A 19,307-nucleotide genomic window follows, 5' to 3' on the forward strand; every position below is an offset into this window, starting at 1 on the left:
AGCAGACGAACAGAATTTGAAAGTTGTGTCCTTAAGAAATAACACAAAACTGACACACAACCTGAGCGATGCATCTGGCATCTTATGTTTGCAAGTTTCAGTAAACTGCTGCATCTATTTCCCATTTTCCTAGCAAAATACAAAGACATGATGGCTTATTAGCTCATCCTATCCTAAATAACCACTAATGTATGCCAACTATTGTCACTGCTACACTATCAAAAGCTGAAAACAAACATAAAAAACATACAAATTCATCACCACAACAACACAGTTGATAAATAAAGAAATACAGAAGCACACATGCAAATAGAGAGATGACATAAAAGTTCTCACTCAGCTCCCTGCGGTGCTGTTTTAAGCTCCAACTCACTCTAAACAACACCAACGGGGGTCTACTGCTTCCTGAGCATCAACGACCGCGCCACCTTTTTAAGATAAGATAAGATAAGATAAGATAAGATAAGATAAGATAAGATAAGATAACCTTTATTAGTCCCACACGTGGGAAATTTGTTTTGTCACAGCAGGAAGAGGACAGTGCAAAGGTTATTCACTAGTTTCAGTTTTATAATAATATAAAACTTAATTATATAATTATATTCAGGTTACATGACACTTATTGTATAAGATAATTATTTCTGGGATGCTGAATGACAATTTGATGTGTATTTTGTTGCTTTCAGTAGAAATCCTGCTGATGACTCAGTGGATTTTAGATGGAAATTCTGTGTTTCACTCACTATAAACCATCTTCTAATCAGAGGGCGAAAAAGCCACTCTTCTTATTTGGTATTAGCTGAAGAAAATATTTAATCTATACTGACCGTCATCGCTGTTGTCGTCCACCAGGATGACCTCCTTGAGCAAGTGTGTGATTGACAGCTGAGTGGACTGAGCGCAGGATCACCGACAGAGCCTCGTTGACGAAGATGAAGATGAGGGAGATTTGGGGAAGGTCTCTTGAGTAGCTGACCTTTCTACATCTGTAGAAAGACACGACACAACACCTGTAAACTACTTGCATTAAGTAATACGAGGTGCCAGTGGAGCACTAGAGTGATGGTTTGGGAAAAGTAGTCTACAAAGTTATACAATTAAAAAGACAATCATGATTTTGTATTGATGAGCCCATTTACCATGATTTCTAACATTTCTGATCAATTGAATGTTGTATTAAATAACAAGGAATATGCCTTTCTTTTTAAAAAATGAGGACATTTCTCAGTGAACCTTAATTTTTGAGTGCTCGCATATTTAATTTTGAATTTGTAAAAAAGACTAAACTACCTCCATAGAGCTGCTGACGTCTTGTTCAATGGGGCTGAAAGGCAGAGCAAGTGCTGCTTCCTGTTCAACTATAATCACAAGGATTTATTTTCCACATTGGCCTTTTAACTGCATGTGCTGTTTCAGATAGAAACCCTATTTTAAACTTGTTTTGTTTAAACAGCTCTAATGAAGCGGAAAGCGGCAGGGTGAGGCTTTGGCTCTAAGTTTAGCACATGTGGGAAAGGAAGGGGCTTCTTTTATTGTCTCCTTTTCACGTCTTTTTTTCTTTTATCGATTATCTTATTTCCTCTGTGAAATAATAGCTAATTAGAAGTTATTCTATAACAAATCCAGTGTTTTCAATTCACGAGGTTGGAGAACACTTTTTTAGGGTTTTTGGCAGGAAACCATTAGAAAACAGAAGGCAACATTAACAAGATTAACCACGAAGAACTGGGACATTTGTCACCTTTTTTCTCCTTCTGATACAATATTGCAAAAGTCTTGAGGCATCCTCATTTCGTTATATTCTGCTGGGAAAATGGGAAATAGGCAGAGCAATTCACTGAAACGTGCAAACATAAATGGAAATACAGTACATAAGGCAAAAATGTACTTGAAAGTCAATATTTGGTATGGCCACCTTTACTATCGAACATAGCCTGGACTCTCTCTTTCCGGAACACACTGCTTTAATAAATGTTGAGGTCTGGGCTCTGGGGAGGCCAATCCATGACTGATCTAGGTATACGTTTACTGCATTCACCGTGTGTTTGGGATCATTGTCGTAATGAATAAAAATATGCCTTTTCCAACTAGATGCTTTTCAGCTGGGACTGCATGATTAATGAAAATCTTAATATCTGGTTCATATTTCCATCAGCTTTCTCAAGATTCCCAACACCACTGGCAGAGCCTTCATCGTGTTTTACAGATGGATGTAAACACCCTCTGTTGGAGTCATATCAACAATTATTTGAACCAAAAATGTCAAATATGAATTCATAATGCTGTAAGACCTGTTGCCACTGATATAGTCCAGTTCTCGTGTAATTTACCATACCTCAGCCTTTTCTCCCTGTTTCTCTTCACTAAAAATGGCTTCCTGACAGCCTTCCACTGAGACCGTTTCTGATGAGGCTTCAGCAAACAGCAGATGGATCCATTAAAGGGCCAGTGCATCTCTCAGGTACTTCAAGTCTTTGCTTTTCTTTATATTTTTCTACATCTTAAGGACATGATTTCCAGATACAGTTCATCTGCTGTACAGAGTTATTTAGTCCTGCTACTTTTCCGGTTTCCTCAATTTTTTTAAGGACTCACAGCACGCCAGATTTTTGGGAACCACCTAGTTGGTTCAAAATGTTATTTTTACCTATCAGATTTTGTTATCTTTTAGATTCTTAAAGTGCTATGCTGTGGTGTGCTGGGGGAGCAGCACAGCAAAGAAGGACTCATCCAGGCTGGAAAAACTGATCAGGAAGGCTAGCTCTGTGGTCGGCATGAAGCTGGACACCCTGGTGACAGTGGCAGAGAAAAGGACACTAAAGAAACTGATGGACATTATGGACAATGCCAGGCATCCTCTGCACACGGCCATTAACAACCAGAAGAGTCTGTTCAGTGACAGGTTGCTTCTCCCCAAGACAAGAACTAACAGACTTAAAAACTCCTTTGTCCCACACGCCATCAGACTGTTTAACTCCTCTCTGGAGGGGAGAGGGAGGGGAAACAGGAGGACAAAGGAGGGGGGAACAACTAAGCTGTAGTGCCTCTTCACCTCACTGTGCAATACCTTTTGTGCAATACTTTTGTAAATAGTCAACAGTGCAATAGACCTCAATACTCGATACTTTGGGAGCCATAAACATCATTAGACCAGTGCACATATTGGTAAATGGACTGGTTCTTATATAGCGCTTTTCTACTCTTCTGAGCACTCAAAGCGCTTTACACAACTTGTGCATTCACCCATTCACACCCATTCGCACAAGCACATTGTTCTAGGTGCTTTCTAAGTAACATTCACACACATTCATACTCCGATGGATGCATCGGAGAGCAATTTGGGGTTAATATCTTGCCCAAGGATATTTGGCATGCAGACTGGGGGAAGCCAGGAATCGAACCACCAATCTTCCGATCAGCAGATGACCTGCTCTACCGCCTGAGCTACAGCCACCCCCTTATTGTCTCTATTGTGCTCTGTCTTGGTTGTTGAGTTGACTAATGTGGAAATAAAATTTATCCAGCAGTAAACCTGAGTTTGCGGTGAGGGAAGCATCTTGTACAGTACAGCACTTTCCAGCAGGAACTTCGATAGAATGTAAAATAAAACATTTTGTGTATTTTAAAATGACATTCAGTGTGTTTTTGTTGTTGCTGCACTAATCAACCACTTACTACTAACTGCAATGGTAGTTTATTGGATTGGAAAGTGTGGCGATGCTCGCCACCTGGTCTCCCTTCTTGCTTGTTGGTGTGGGCAGGTCTCATTTGTAGGTGCTGAAGAGCTGCTGTGGCTCATTTCCATCAGTGGCACTGGCAATACCTGGGCTCATTCTGTCAGTGAGGTAGTTGAAAAACCCCAGTTGGGTAAAGCGTTTGGGGGTTTTTGTTAACAGACATGCTTATCTATTTAGTTGGTGTTATTTTTTTCAGCTAAATTTTTTAGTGCAATTAGCACTTTCAGCATCAATCCATAGCAATGTGTTGTATTTTTCACATTGTCTGTGTGTAAAATACATATGTAAGCATAGATTACACAAAGGATCCTGCACGCCAAGCTGGATACAAATAGAAATCCCTGGAAACAATTCTTTCTGCGCTTAAGAGCAGCTTCCTATTGCAACGCTGGAGGATTTGTCACCATTACTGGATACGCTGCAGAAGCACAGCAAAGCAGTGACTGTGTGGAGTCGAAAACTATTACACCAACTACACTACACAGTCACCCACATTACCCCAATCACTGGCGTGTTTACACAACAGAGACGCTGAGTCTTTGTTACGGGCGCCAGCCACTGTGGCCTCGTTGTGTGGACACAGAGAGACCTTGCTGTGACTCGCGTCTTCCCTGCTGTGGATTTCTGGAAACCGCGCTTAAAGAAAGCACAAGACTTCTTTCGTAAAATGTGCCTTCCTGAACTTGTTGGGAAATACTTCTCGAAACAACGTGCTGCTCTAAATAGCCTGTAATGTTTCATGTTGTGGTTAAAGATTGATGACAGCTGTGTGGTGCGATGTAAATAGTTTGCATTTCATTTTTATGTGATTGCTGTGTACATGTGAATAGATCTATAATAAAGAAAAACAAACAAATATACTATTCTTTTTTGTTTTATTAAAACAACTTCACACAAAGTACAACTATTTACAATGTACAGTACATCCAAAAGAACAGCTTTAAGAATACTCAACAGGAGCAAGTGTCATTTGGCCCTGGTTTGACAACAACACTGGGGCACATATTAACAAAAACACAGCAAACCTTAACGATCTTATCAAGAAGTGTTGTGTCTTCAGCCTCACATGATAAGAGTAATCAGACTGTGTGTAACATTTTGAACTTGTTGCGCAAACTACCTATTACTCGCTCAACATGAATTCTCAGGTGGGCAATTGCTCTCGTTTGTTCAACGTCCCTTGCATCAAGTTGACAGTAGCCTTTTGTGAAAGCTGGAATCTTGACCTCCGCACACATCATTCCTACAGCATCTCTGATGTCAAAGCCTCTGTCAGCCAATACTACGTCCCCTGGTAACAGCTTTTGAAGAATGCCACATCTCTCTATGATGTGTTTATCTGATGCACGACTAGGGCTGGGCCATATTATACCATTCACGGTAATACCGGTATAATGTTAGGCAACGATAGGAAAATGAAATATCGCGATAGAATGGGAGTAAAACGCGCATGCGCAGTGCCTTTGTTTTCATACGCACATGGCCGATTGTTGAGTGAAACAGATGAACCAGAATTGGTTTGTAAAAATGGTGCAACTTCCGTGATGTGGAACTGGTTTGGTGTTTGTCTGTCAGATACACGACAAAGCACATTTTTTTGCAGAACATGCAAGCGGTCGTCGTTATTGTCGTATTTGTCGGACTAAGATGCTCTTAAATCTGGGAGTAATCTGGGTCCTAAACTCCGTATGCTTCAGGTCAAACAACACTGCAGCATCACTGAGAGTTAAAAACTGTCTAAATTCTTTCATCTTTAGTAAAACGATCAGCATTGCTGCTTTACCAGGTGTAACTATAAAGTTTAACTTCCATGAAAACAAAAAGTTATTACATTTAATGGAGTTAGAAGTTAGCAGGAAGCTAGCGGAAGTTAGCTCGCTAGTTTCGCTAGTTACCTAAGCATGATTTAGCATGTTCTGACTGAGAGATTTCTGAAAAAAATCAAACGTACAGCTCTGCTATCACTTCCAACATAAATGAAGACAGGAAACTAAACAGCAGTGACGTTTGTAGGGTTACTGAAGTTGGGCTAGCTGGTATATAATGATGTGCTACGTGATCGCTAGCGACACAGCTATGTTAGCATAACATAAACAGTGAAGCTGGAGGACGAACACTAACACTTTTCCACTTATAAAAGTTAACGTGAAGGTTCTTCATGGTTAGAGACAAATGCAATCGCATGGCAGGATGCTGTAAACGGACCAAACTTCAGTCAGGAGAACAACTGAGATAATCTATCCACAATACCAGGTTAGTCATTAATATACTGCAACAACATGGGAATAGAGCAGCTGCCAGAGAATTCAACATTAATGAATCAATGGTACAGAAGTGGAGGAAGCAAGAAGAATGAGTTTAATAAAGTTTGATTTATCTGACTGCTTTGTTTCGCTTAATGTGCCTTATAATCCCGTGCACCTTATGGTCCGAAAAATGCGTACTGCACACTGCAGTTTAATGTTGCAAAGCACCTCTTTTTAACTTCAGTGGATATTATACATGGTTATGCTCAGGATATGTCAGCCCATTTCTACTGGAAATGCCTTTTGGTTAAACTTTCAGCAAGGAATTTGCATTTGCACTGTTACATTTTTATAAAGCTTTAATGTACATAAAAACCAGCTTCTTGTTTAGGTGAAAATAAATGGAAGGTTGTCTTTTTGCGCTAGTAATGTTGTGGAGTTGTATTTTGTCTCGCATCAATTATATCGTCGGTTATATCGTTATCGCAAATTTTCAAATATATATCGTGATAAATATTTTTGGCCATATCGCCCTGCTCTATGCACGACCCCCCATCCCCTGGAAATGAAAGAAATAGCTCCATGGGGTGTAATCCCGATGAGGTATTTTATGGTCTGTGTACCCTTGTAATGAGAGTATGTTTGTGCGCGTGCCTTTAAATTAGATGGTCTTTCTGTTCGAATCTCAAAACAGTCAACAATGATTGCTACTCGTTTTCCAAAAGTTTCAGTAAACTGTGGAGGCATTGTCGCCTGCAGACAGTGCCTCTCAGGCCAGTGCACCAGTGCTCCTAAGTGGGCATACAAAACATCAATGGTATCGGTGAAGACAGAAGACAGTGTTTTGTGCGACACATGGAATAGATGACAAAGATGCTGGACTGGAAGATCAAGTCTCAGACGCATTAGTGTGAGTAAGAGCATTTGGAAACCTGTCAGTTTCTTCGGTATTGGCAGGAAATCTTTGACAGTGTTGAAGAGGGACATTAAGACTGCATAACAATATAGTCCAGTGTAATATCTTACTTTTTCGGTATCGTCCTTTAAGAAAGTTTCATTCAGCTCTGTCTTTTGCAACTGTGCTCGAAGCAGTCTGTTCTCCTCCAACAGCCGGTTTATTTCTGCTCTGCCCTGTTGACTGCACACACAGTCCTTCGTCTGCCCTTCAGCTTCCGTGACGCTGTCACTCCCATCACCACTGTCCACATTTGCAGCTGGTACGTCAACCTCCACTTGTCCAACACAACTGCTGTCCACTGCCTCCATGACATGGTTGTTGTTCTTCTGTCAGACCTTCATCGATCATCAAGCCTGTAAGATAAAAAATAGTGCATAGACTTAAGGTTAATGTACACCAATATTCCAATGACAGGTGTGTGATTCATCTTTAAGTTATGTGCGGATTAGTGTACCATAAGAGCAATTTAGTATGTTTTCAGAGGGGGGTGTTTACCTGCAATGGGTGCTCTTTTTCGCTTCCGTTGCATACGCCTTGCGTGCCGGTCCGAGTCTGACACAGGTTTGTCGTCGTGCCCCATGTGCAGTGTTGGTGCCCAGTCTGGATTTGTTACATCCATTTCATATGCTGGTTTGCCTGCAATAATGCCAAATCAAAAGCTACTCAGTCGACATGACGTGGTTCTGCAGCATCACACATTAGCATGTTTTATCTCATTATCTATGACCGCAGCGCATTGAAAAAAACCCCACTAAAAGCCTTTTGGTTTGGTCCTTTTACAGCATCCTGCCATGCGATTACATTTGTTCCTGACCACCGAGAACACTCACGTTAACTTTTATCGAGTGGAAAAAAAGTTAGCGTGTTTATATTGTGCTAACATAGCTGTGTTACTAGCGGTCACGTAGCACATCATTATATACCAGCTAGCCCAACTTCAGTAACCCTACAAATCAATCAATCAAGCTTTATTTATAAAGCACTTTTCATACAGAAAAAATGTAGCACAAAGTGCTTTACATAGTTAAAAGCAGCCCACCCCACCCTCCAACTCACTCCCCACACTCTCAATACACATATATCCCCCCACCCCCACCCACACACACACATACACACACGCGCACACTTAAAGAGTAAAAATTGGGCTGGGCTCGCATGAGCCAAGTGAGGAAACATTATAACAGAGAGCCGTCTGCACCGGGAGCCGGTCACAGACCGCAGCCTCCGGGCTGGGCACACAGCCGGAGGGAGGCCAAGGAGCCCCCCAACCAGGCTGAGAGGACCCCAGAGACCAGCAGCCACGGTCAATAACAGCCCCGGTGCAGAGAGCGCCCTCCGAGGAAACACTGGAGATATGACGCAATACGATATATACAGGGTAAAATGATAAAATAAATAAGAACAGGATACAATATAAATATAAATATAAATAGAGTAAGAAGATTAAAAAATGAATAAGAATAAAATCAAAAAATATTAGGTAAATCCTAAATTAATAATAGAATAACAGGATAGAATAAATAAGCATAAAAAATAAATAAACGCTAAGTAAAAGCTAAATTAAAAAGGTGGGTCTTGAGCCTGTTCTTAAAAACATGTACGTTCTCTGCGGCCCTGAGCTCCTCCGGCAGGCTGTTCCACAGACGAGGACCATACCACTGAAAAGCTGCCTCTCCGTGAGTATGTGTCCTGACTTTAGGGACAATCAAAAGGCCAGTACCAGAGGACCTCAGGGTCCGCGAGGGTTCGTATGGTAAAAGCAGATCTGAGAGATAAGAAGGCCCAAGACCATTAAGACATTTAAAAACCAATAAAAGAACTTTAAAATCGATCCTGAAACACACGGGGAGCCAATGCAGCGATTCTAAAACCGGTGTAATGTGGGCCCGCCCTCTGGTCTTCGTCAGCACACGAGCTGCCGAGTTTTGCAAGAGTTGTAAAGTTGAAATATTCTTCTTAGGAAGACCAGAGAGCAGGGCATTACAGTAATCAATGCGACTGGCAATAAAAGCATGCATCAGCATCTCCGTGTTGGCCCGAGAGAGAATAGGGCGGACTCTGGCTATATTTTTTAGATGATAAAATCCAATTTTGGTTACATGTTTAACATGTGGGATAAAACCAAGCTCAGAGTCAAAAATAACACCCAGGTTTTTCACTTGTAGCGAAGGACATAGTGAAAATGCCTCTAATTTAGACAAGAGTTTCTCTCTCTGAGCTTCAGGACCGACAATTAAAACTTCAGTTTTGTCCTGGTTAAGCTGTAAAAAGTTTTCTGCCATCCAAGATCTTATATCCAAGATACAGTTAAAAAGGGCATCCATTGGTCTGGTGTCATCAGGAGACACGGAGATGTACAGCTGCGTGTCATCAGCGTAACTGTGGAAGTTCACTCCATGCCTCCTGATGACACTGCCGAGAGGCAACATATACAAATTAAAAAGTACAGGGCCTAGAACCGACCCTTGAGGCACACCACATGTCATTTTATGGATCTTAGAGGAGCATGTATCCATACTCACCATAAAAGATCTGTCAGAGAGATAGGAAGTGAACCAGTTGTGTACAGCACCAGAGAGGCCCACCATGTGTTTTAGTCTGTTTAAAAGAATAGCGTGGTCTACTGTATCAAAGGCTGCGCTTAGATCCAGCAGCACCAGGACTGAGAGCTTTTGGGCGTCCCAGTTACATCTAAGATCATTTAAAACCTTTAGGAGAGCCGTCTCTGTGCTGTGGTTCACCCTAAATCCAGACTGGAATATCTCCAGGATCTGTCTATCATTGAGAAAATCAGTAATCTGAGTAAAAACAAGTTTTTCTAAGACTTTACTTAAAAATGGTAAGTTGGATACAGGTCTGTAGTTATTAAAATCATTACAATCCAAATTGCTCTTCTTCAGAAGGGGCCTCACCACCGCCGTTTTAAAGGCAGCAGGGAAGACACCCAACTGAAGAGAGCAATTCATCATGTATAAAAGCTCAGCCTCAAAAAATCCATAAAGTGTTTTAAAGAGTGAAGAGGGGATTGGATCTAAAAGACATGTGGTGGGTCTCACTGTGGAGAAAACCTTCTGAAAGTTCTCAGCATTAACCAGGACAAAGCTGTCCAGTGTCTCCTCAGGTACAATCGAGCCCTCAGATGTGTTTACAATCATATCGCGATTAGATAAAATATCAGATCTGATGGCGCTGATCTTTCCCCTGAAGTGGTCTGCAAACTGCTCACAGAGCGAGTCTGTGGGGGTTCTTTGGGAGCTGTTAAAATCAGGGTTAAATAAATGATCTATGGTGGAAAAGAGGACCTTGGGATTATTTTTGTTAATACTGATTATTTTGGCGAAGTATGAATTTCTTGACTTCCTTAATGTATTATTGTACATTTTAAATTGCTCGGAAAATATTTGATGGTTGATATTATTTTTATTTTTCCTCCATCTCCTTTCTGCTGCCCTGCAATTTCTTTTGAGTTTTTTGACTTCTTCGTTTCTCCAGGGTGATGCATGTTTTACGTTAATCTTTTTGGTGGTGAGTGGAGCAACGGAGTCAAGGCTTTTCTTCAGTTTGCTGTTAAAATAACTAAAAATCAAATCGCAGGGTGCAGGTAAAATCACAGGGGGGCATTTGACTAAAACCCTGGTAAAATTTGCAGCCACTGTCACTGCTGTTTAGTTTTCTGTCTTCATTTATGTTGGAAGTGATAAGAAAGCTGTACGTTTTAATTTGTTTCCAAAACCCCGCAGTCAGGACATGCTATATTGTATTTAGATAGAAGCTAGCGAGCTAACTTGCTGCTAACTTCTAACTCATATGTCATAAATTCCATTGTCATGGATGCCTGGATGTTTAACTCAGTTGTTACACCTGGTAGAGCAGAACGCTGATAATTTTATTAAAGATGAAAGACTTAAGACAGTGTTTTAACTCTCAGTAATGCCACAGTGATCATTTGATATATGGACCTGCAGCAGAGTTTAGGCCCAGACACGGCTAGTGACGTCAGACTCAACAATCGGATAGTGATATGAATTACTTTAGAACTCACCGGAGAGAAAATGCCGCGAGCAAACCAACAAAAAGCTGGGGATTGCACGGAACTCGATATCCGCTCGTCTCACCGCTGCAATCCATGCCTGGCGTCTTTGTTTGGTGATATCGGATACATGGGATCCCTCACGTTGCCGCCAGGATGGAAAACGATTAAAAGATTAATCCAGTTTCTTGCCTTCACGATCGTGAGATCTAACATTGCAACCGACTACACACGTACCACCATAGCTGAAGCTGTATCCTTTGTCTGGCCTACTGTGATGGCGGCAGGGGGCGCATTCTAAAATGTCATGTGACAATCTGATTCATGAAGAGTGATGATGTCACAAGGACATGTGATGATGTCACAAGGACATGTGATGATGTCACAAGCACATGCCTTTGAGCCTTTTCTATAAATAGGGGTCAGGAGCAGCAAGTTTTAGTCAGTTTGTTCGCAGCCTTCAAACGTTCGACCAGAGCTATATTTGAAAGTATTTGTAAACCTCTTCAGAGTCACTGTGCACAGGATTAAAAATGTATCCACGAAAATGCCAACAAAGAATAAACAATCTTGCTGCCTCTCCTTCGAGGTCTGGCCGGCCACTCACTTCAAGAGGGAAGCCTGATATGACACGATCCATTGGTGCCTCATCAGTCCAAAGGACATTACAGGAAAACTCCGACCTACATGCAAAAATTAAACAAATTGAAGAAGAGAAGCTTCAACTGGAGGAGAAGTGCAGACAATTGGAAGCACGAAATCAAGAGCTGGAAAAACAACAGCAACGCCAGCCTTACACAAAAATTATTAGTGAGGCCTGGGAAGGAAAGTTTGGTGAAGCACGACAGAAGATTTTGTTCCTGATGAAGGAAAACAAGACAAAGAGTGCTGAATTAAAAGAAACGTCTGCCCAGCTTCAACGCGCGAATGCTACTATTGGGGAGATGCAAAGGGATCTCCAAAACATGGAGCAAAAGAATCAGGCGCTCCAAGGAACGCTTGATGAAGCTATGGAACAAACTGCACAAATCCTCGGACAGAAAAAGGAAGGGGTCACACAAATGCAGGACCAACTCAAAGGCATAAAGAAAAAATACGAAGTGCTGAAAGTCAGGCTGGATGAAACAGAGTGCAAAAAAAAAGAGCTTCTTCAAGAGAAAGAGCAACAGGAAGAAGAAAAAAAACGTATTCTCCAGGACTCAGACAACTTGAAGTGTGAAAACGCTGAAATGCTTGCACAAAAGCAGCAACAAGAGAAAATAAATGAAGACCTGCAGCGTAAGCTTCAAGAAATCACAAGAAGAAATGAGCAGTTAGAAAAGATGCACAAGGAAAAACAACAGCAAAATACAGACAAGTGCAATCTATTAAAAGAAATGGAGCAAAGATGCCAGAAACTTGAGAAGGAAGTTGAAGAAACAACCGATCAGTTGAGAACCCTCATCCTAGAGAAAAAAGTGGTCGTGGAAAAGCTCATGGAAAAGAAGAAAAAACGTTTCCGCTTCTTCTGGAGGAGGGACACTCCTGCTTTTTCTACTTTTTCTATTTTTTCTACTGCTGACGTCACCTCGTCTCCCTCCACCTCTGTTCCATCTTAATTTTCACCTCTCCTCTCCCCTTCTCTCCTAACACTTCTTCCCTCTCTCCTTCATCTTTTTTCACCCCAACCAGTCCCGGCAGTTGACTGCCCCTCGTGAGCCTGGTTCTGCCGGAAGTTTCTGCCCGTTTAAAGGCAGTTTTTCTTCCCCACTGTCGCCTAGTGCTTGCTCAGAGGGGATTGTTGGGGTTTTCTCTTTTCTTTTTTTTTCCCTTCTTATTACCATTTTCCTTTATTTACCGATTTGTTTTGTTTACTTTTCTTTTATGTTGTTTCTTTATTTACTTGTTTAACTTTTTTTCAACTTATGTAATAAACTAATAAACCAATTGAATTTATCCTCTGCGTATTTTACATCTAATCTTTAAAGAATATTTCCAAAACATTTTCAAACATCACGATCTGTCTTTTGTTTGCTTGTTAAAACCCCGTAAATGGTGAAGTAAAAACCCTGTGATATGGTTTAAAACATCAAAATAGACTAAACAACTAGTCTAAAACTAAGAGACACAGGATAAAGTTGGTGTGAAGGTTTCAGTCTGTGAATGAATCTAAGCACCATCACCTTAACTTTAAATTCATCTCTGTTACCCTCTTTGTGACTGAACTCTGACCGTGAGCACCACAGCCACTGCGCACCAGTCACACACACTTTAAATCCATCACAGTAAACCAGTTAGTTTACCTCAGTTTGTTTTGCAGCACATTTCACAACATGCAAAAGCATAATGTGCCATGTATAGACTCAAAATCTAATTTAAAAACATGAGGACTGACCTGTAAGCTTTACATTTACAGTTTATCACATACCACTGAGCAGTTCTTACCTGTAATTCTAAGCCCTCTTCTTCCTTTTCTGGTTTAAAACATCAAATTAGACTAAACAACTAGTCTAAAACCAAGAGACACTTAAATATTAAGTTAAACCTCTGGGGTTGCCGGACGCGCCGGCGCGTCAAAATCACATGACCAATTTAAGACGACACAGCTACAAGATGCAGCGATTCAGAGGCTGTATCCCAATTCAGGGTCTGCAGCCTTAAAGGCCGCATTTTAAGGCCGATTACGTCACCATGCCAGTCTCCTATTGCCAGAGGCTGAAGTGTGTGTGCAGTCACCAGGTGATAATCTGATATCGTCTACTTCCCCACTGATGTTAAGTAATATGAAAAAAAAAATGAATCCCACCTTAGGCCGAATGTGTGACTCTCTTCGTAGTGGAAGAGAGAATGAATCTTCCCATCCGAATTCACGGCAATCAGTCTGTCAATCAAATCCTGTGGAGTAAAATGAGAGGCTTTGAACAAGAATGCACCGGATAGGGTGCAAAACGAAAACTGTGTGGAAATTTACAATGGGTAAGGTGGAGAACGTATATCAGTCTCAGTGTGAGAGGGTTTATTTGAATGCGTTTGAAGTAAAACAAATGGGTGGGTGGTGTTTGGAGGCCAAATAAAAAGTGCAAACATGCCCTCAGATGGATGACAAAAAAAAACTGCAGTGTGTGGAAAAGAAGAAGAAGAAAAACACTTACAGGTATGGAGGTTGGCATCTCCCTCAGGGTGTATTCGCTTTTGTTGGCCAAAGACTGTCGGCCCAGCAGTTGCCACACCGACTGGGAAGAGGAGAGGAGGTTGACCAAGTACAGGAAGGACTGAAGAGGAAAGTAAATACAGCAGCTGTTAGAGAGAAAAAATGTATTTGCTTTTAAAGACCATTGTGAATGCATTTGTGCACGTCATGGATTGATCAAATCCTAACACATAATAATAATATAACACTATTCAACTACAAACACTACCGATAATATGACAAATAATATCTGTAGTATTCAAAGCAAAACAAAATGTAAAAAGAATTTATGATTGCAAAGGTAAAACATGGTTTACCACACTCTCAAAACTGAATAAGACATATATTCTGAGCAGAGTGGTTGAGCAGAAACCTATTGCAGCCTGAAGAATATTAAACTACAGGAAAGCTCCCTGCATTTTTCACTGGGTCTGGTAGAACAGGGAAAACATATCATCAAAAGCATCAAAGGAAAAAAAGAGAGACACTTGCACAAACGAGCTACAACTTAGATTATATTAAACAGCTTCAAAGAAACGTAAAGAAAAAAACAAGATACGATGGATTTTTTTTTCTAAAATAGAAATATCTATACTTTCATGTGTCTTCTGATGTTTCTGTGCATGTGTGAACTTATCTTCATATGTACTACCAAACCTCCTACTGTACTTAGCACAGATTAAAGCAAAGACTCGAGTTAATTCACCAAAGTGCTGGTGTGTGTATATTTAGTTTTCCTTTGACCTCAGCATATATGTATAACCCACTGATAAGGCAGACTTTAAAGTCGCCTGTGGCAGGACACAGTTTACACATCACTGGCTGTCCGTATTCACTTGGCTAGTCTCTCTGAGAGAGATGACTTGGCTGCTGTCAGAGGCCAAGCATCAGACACACACAGACAGGCTCACGCTGGAGCTTGTTGAAGCTTTCCTGAGAGAAATTCTGCCAAAAACATAACTAAAAATGCAGTCTTATGAAAGTAAGGCTTATTTGCCCAGACACCCATAAACCAATCAGCAAAAAGCCTTTCTTGTTAACAAAATCACTATTGCCAGTTTCTTAAATATGAATATTCACAAGTGAATTTTCTACATGGCTGCTGGTATCACAGCAACACATGGACCACTATTCTGAGTCCTGGGTTAATAATAATTGGAATCAATTTAATTTTAATCAATTTAAACACCTTTGTAACCAGTGAGCTAAAAACATGATGGAAAAGCAAAACTTCTAAGAGATCTGTGTCTGTACTATTATGTAGATATCTAAAAATTGGGGCATTGTGGGCTCCAGGAAGTTTCTCCTTCTCCCTCTCTCTCACACACACACGCACGCACATACATACAATACCTTAATGCAACTCCTATCTGTGGGGTCAATGGGAGTTGGTTTGGGACGGACCACTCTGATGTCGTCACTGCTGCACTCAAGAACAGACCATAGCTCTAGTACCAGGGCCCGAATAAAGCCTGAGACAGAACACGGAGAAATTTGTTGTACCAAACATTTATTTGAAATAGCAGCAACTAAAATTATTAACAGTGCTTTAATAAATAAACGACTGACTTTGTTATTGTGTCCAATCTTTTAAAGAAATCTGTCTTTGCATTGCTGGCACCGTTTTGATTGGAGGATTTGAATCTCAGGAAGGAAGGAATTTATAATGCCACTCCCTTTGATCCCATTTAATCTCTTCCCTGTTGCACTTTGGCCTGTCAGTAACTACATTTGAATTTTGCAGCTCAAGCTTGCACATAAAGGCTGGATAAAAACGTTAATGCAATCAAAATGTACGCAGCCCTCGCTGGAAAACTGGGGATACAGTACAGTACATAAATGATGAAGCAAAGACAAAACATTAGTGTCATGGAAGAAGAAATAGTCAGTGCATCACGGGAAGCTCCCAGCAATAAAACCTGCATTTGTATTGACACATAAACCTTAATTTGTGAGCAATTTTCAGTGTATTTCAGTTAAATTAATGAGACAAATATAACAAAAGGGATTTTATACTTAGAAGAAGAATATGAAATTGAAATATTAAACTAAGAAAACTATAAATACTGCAGTTCTAGAGTTACAGATATACAATTAAGCTTTGCATATCAGTGCTGTATAACCCAGGGAATGTACTTTTTTTTTTTTTATAATTGAATAGTAATGGAAATCATGAACTGTTTTTCAGAGGTCATAGATCAAATGAGCAGTAGAGTTTTTCTCACAGAATGGTTCTTTCACATAGAAAGCAGTGTGTGCTGCAGGTTTAGCAAATGGCCCATCATTTGTATCTCCAGTGTCTGTTGAAGTGTACAGTATCTGTGTGTGTGCATGACCGTCGGTGCTCTCTGCTCACTCGGGTTCAGAGGTACAGGGAGGAGGCTCAGCAGGAGTAGAGGCAGCTGCTTCATCACAAACATGCCAGGTGCAGGCGGTAAAGGCCCTTTCTGTTTCCTCTCAACCCTCCTGCCAAAGCCATAGAACTCTGCCGAGGTGAACCAGACAACACAATATAGACATTTTTCCCTGTTCCTACATGGAAACACAAGATCAAACGGGCATTTTTTTTTGGCATAAATATGTATATCATATCGGACTCAGTTTGTTCCTGTTATTGTTTTTGCACTGTACTTGTCATCCATTCCAGTGAAACGATGCAGAAGGTTGTAGGTTGTGCAATAGTGCCATCTAGAGGTGAAGTAACATCACACTGCCCGTGCTCTTGTCTCGTCACGGTGTTTGCGTGTTTCTCCCTCTCTGCACACTCATGGGAATGTGCTGTCAGGCAGGACTCAGCGTTATATTCACAATATGTGGAAAATATATTGATATTGAATGTTCAAATATGAGGATATGTATAATGTATAGGTTGACTTTGCTCTACCTACACTTCTGGCAGAGCAGCAGTTGCAATGCGAACACATAATTAAACGGTGTATTTATAGGAACAGATTTCTTGCCTATGGCAGACAAAGTGATTTTAAACGTGTAAAAGGTTTCATTCACAGATGATTTATTACTATCACACCCTGGAGACTTTATAAAGAGCACTGCTGCAAAAGCAGCCTAAACAAACTTGTACAGTAGGTCACGCTGGTTTAGTTTTTCATCAAAATGCTTTTTTTCTTTTACTATTATTTTTGAAAACGTTACAGCACTGGTGGACATTTCCTACCAAATAAGAACTAGACACTACTGTTATGTAGTGGTTAATTGGAAAACTGTTTTATCACGAATTTCTTATTTAGAAATAATTAAAATTTTATTTGATGTTTTTTTTTTTTTTGGATGGATACTGTTATTGCAGTGATGCTGTAATTAAACTGTCTTCACCCCAGTAGAATAATTGCATGACTCCATCACTGAAGTGGAGGGTTTGCTTTGGAGGGGAAACGCACAGTGTCTCTTTAGTAGCATGGTGGTTGGATCCCACATTTGTTTCTTATGTAACATTGTAAATAGCTGCTAAGACAGCATATCTATTGGACAAGCACATATTATACATACTTTGCACGTGCAGTATTTAATAGAAAGCAGTGTGTGCTGCAGGTTTAGCAAATGGCCCATCATTTGTAAGCTCTGTCTGGACTATATCACTTTTTGAGGTCATCCTTCTTTCTGTCAGTCTGCCTTTTTATCGATGGCACAAACATATGTCACATCATGGAACACATGAGTGCTCCACAGCCAGCGCTGCTCAACACAGCAGGGAACTGTTCTTGCGTGGGTAAAGTCATAGGAGAGAATAGGTTTCAGAACGCAGCGGTGCTGTTATAAGCGAAGGGCTGATAAGTAATCAGACTTCTTTTCCCATAACCAGTTGAGTCGCCCCTTCTAGCCAATAGAAAGAATGCAGGATTAAAATATTTGTTCACTAGCTTCATTTTTTGACCTCTTTTGACAAGAGTACGGTATTTCCTGGAGCCTTTTGCATATGGATAAACCTAGTATCAGTATACAACTGATATGTGAATCCATTTATCAAAAAAGAACGCCTCTTCTTACTCTTTCTTACCCAAACAAAAACGGTTTGACAAATACATTTCTCCCTAAGCTGCCTTAAGTCTCCTTTATACCGACAACACAAAAACAACAACAACAACTTATAATATAAGCCTTAAGCATCACAGCTGACAAGTGTTTGTTGTGTCCAAATAACTGCAATAGTACCTGAACTGTGCAGAGCCACAACTCCCGGAGCAGTTGCTGCCACCTGTGTCACCATCACCCCGTAGCCAAACTTCTCGCAGCTGCTCACCTACAGAAAACACACAGAAATCTCATACCCCTAGAAATATTTCAGCCTTTCACTATCACAGTTTTTGGTTATCAGGTAAAAAATGAATGAGAGTTTGGAAAAAGGATGGAAAAGGTTTAGGTCAAATGTAGTACTAATGTATCATAAAGGGAGATGTGTAAGTAAATCTGGGATTCTGGAAAGGCACAACATAATGTAGTTAAACATGCTGTGGAGAATTTAAATTGTAAATTGATATTGGAGTGTGCAGGCCCTTCATTAATTACAACACAATGCCACAACTAAAAATAGACAAAATATAATTACATTCCATAATTAAAGTGTAATGCCAAACTAGAGAAGCAATTACAATGGTGCGTAAACAATGGCAGTAAATTAAGCCCACGGGGGATCAGCTAAGGTTTGCAGCAAGCCTGAGTGTTTGTGTGTTTACAATTTGAATCTTAGACTCAGACCCTGTGACAAGGTCTGTGAAAACCACGTTTTTATGCCTGAAATACTACAGTACTACACTCCCACCAGATGAGCTCATGCAGCCTGTCACGAACCGGGACATACAACCATGACAAAACAGGAGATGCACACACAATTTATTGTGTTATTAATTTAGATCAACTGTGCTAATATAGTATACCAAAATGAAAACAATAACTCAAATTTCAGATATTTGAGGTTGTGCTGAAAATAATGGTGCCAAATAAGGCAAGAAAAACATATTTTAAAGGTGAAATATAGAGGTAAAATCAAAAATAGTCAAGAACGGCCAATTATACCCTGGACCACAGAGGGTTAAATTTGAAAACGGTTTAAAAAAAAACATCCCCATTCTAAAATGTCATGTGACAATCTGATTCATGAAGAGTGATGATGTCACAAGGACATGTGATGATGTCACAAGGACATGTGATG

General features: G+C 40.4%; 1 protein-coding gene and 1 pseudogene across 1 annotated transcript; both read right to left on the minus strand.

Annotated features, from left to right (window-relative positions):
- Positions 1-1,791, minus strand: part of LOC146693622 (polypeptide N-acetylgalactosaminyltransferase 17-like) — a 29,960-nt pseudogene extending 28,169 nt beyond the window's left edge.
- A 2,804-nt stretch (positions 1,792-4,595) lies between these two features.
- LOC146693623 (uncharacterized) lies at positions 4,596-7,949 on the minus strand. Its single transcript, XM_085478618.1, has 2 exons — positions 7,437-7,949; positions 4,596-7,294 (listed from the first exon to the last, which is right to left on the minus strand). Exon 2 carries the CDS (start codon positions 7,247-7,249, stop codon positions 6,464-6,466), a length of 786 nt encoding a protein of 261 aa, XP_085334744.1. The 5' UTR covers positions 7,250-7,294; positions 7,437-7,949; the 3' UTR covers positions 4,596-6,463.
- Positions 7,950-19,307: the final 11,358 nt, after the last annotated feature.

This window comes from Copadichromis virginalis, linkage group LG14 (assembly GCF_057382275.1).
Source record: "Copadichromis virginalis isolate Kocher_CV1m ecotype Utaka linkage group LG14, C_Virginalis_male_GT1.1, whole genome shotgun sequence".
Classification (NCBI taxonomy): domain Eukaryota; kingdom Metazoa; phylum Chordata; class Actinopteri; order Cichliformes; family Cichlidae; genus Copadichromis; species Copadichromis virginalis.

Excerpts from the sequence above, each read along its gene's own strand:
- LOC146693623 (XM_085478618.1), bottom strand. The coding sequence starts at position 7,249 with ATGGAGGCAGTGGACAGCAGTTGTGTTGGACAAGTGGAGGTTGACGTA.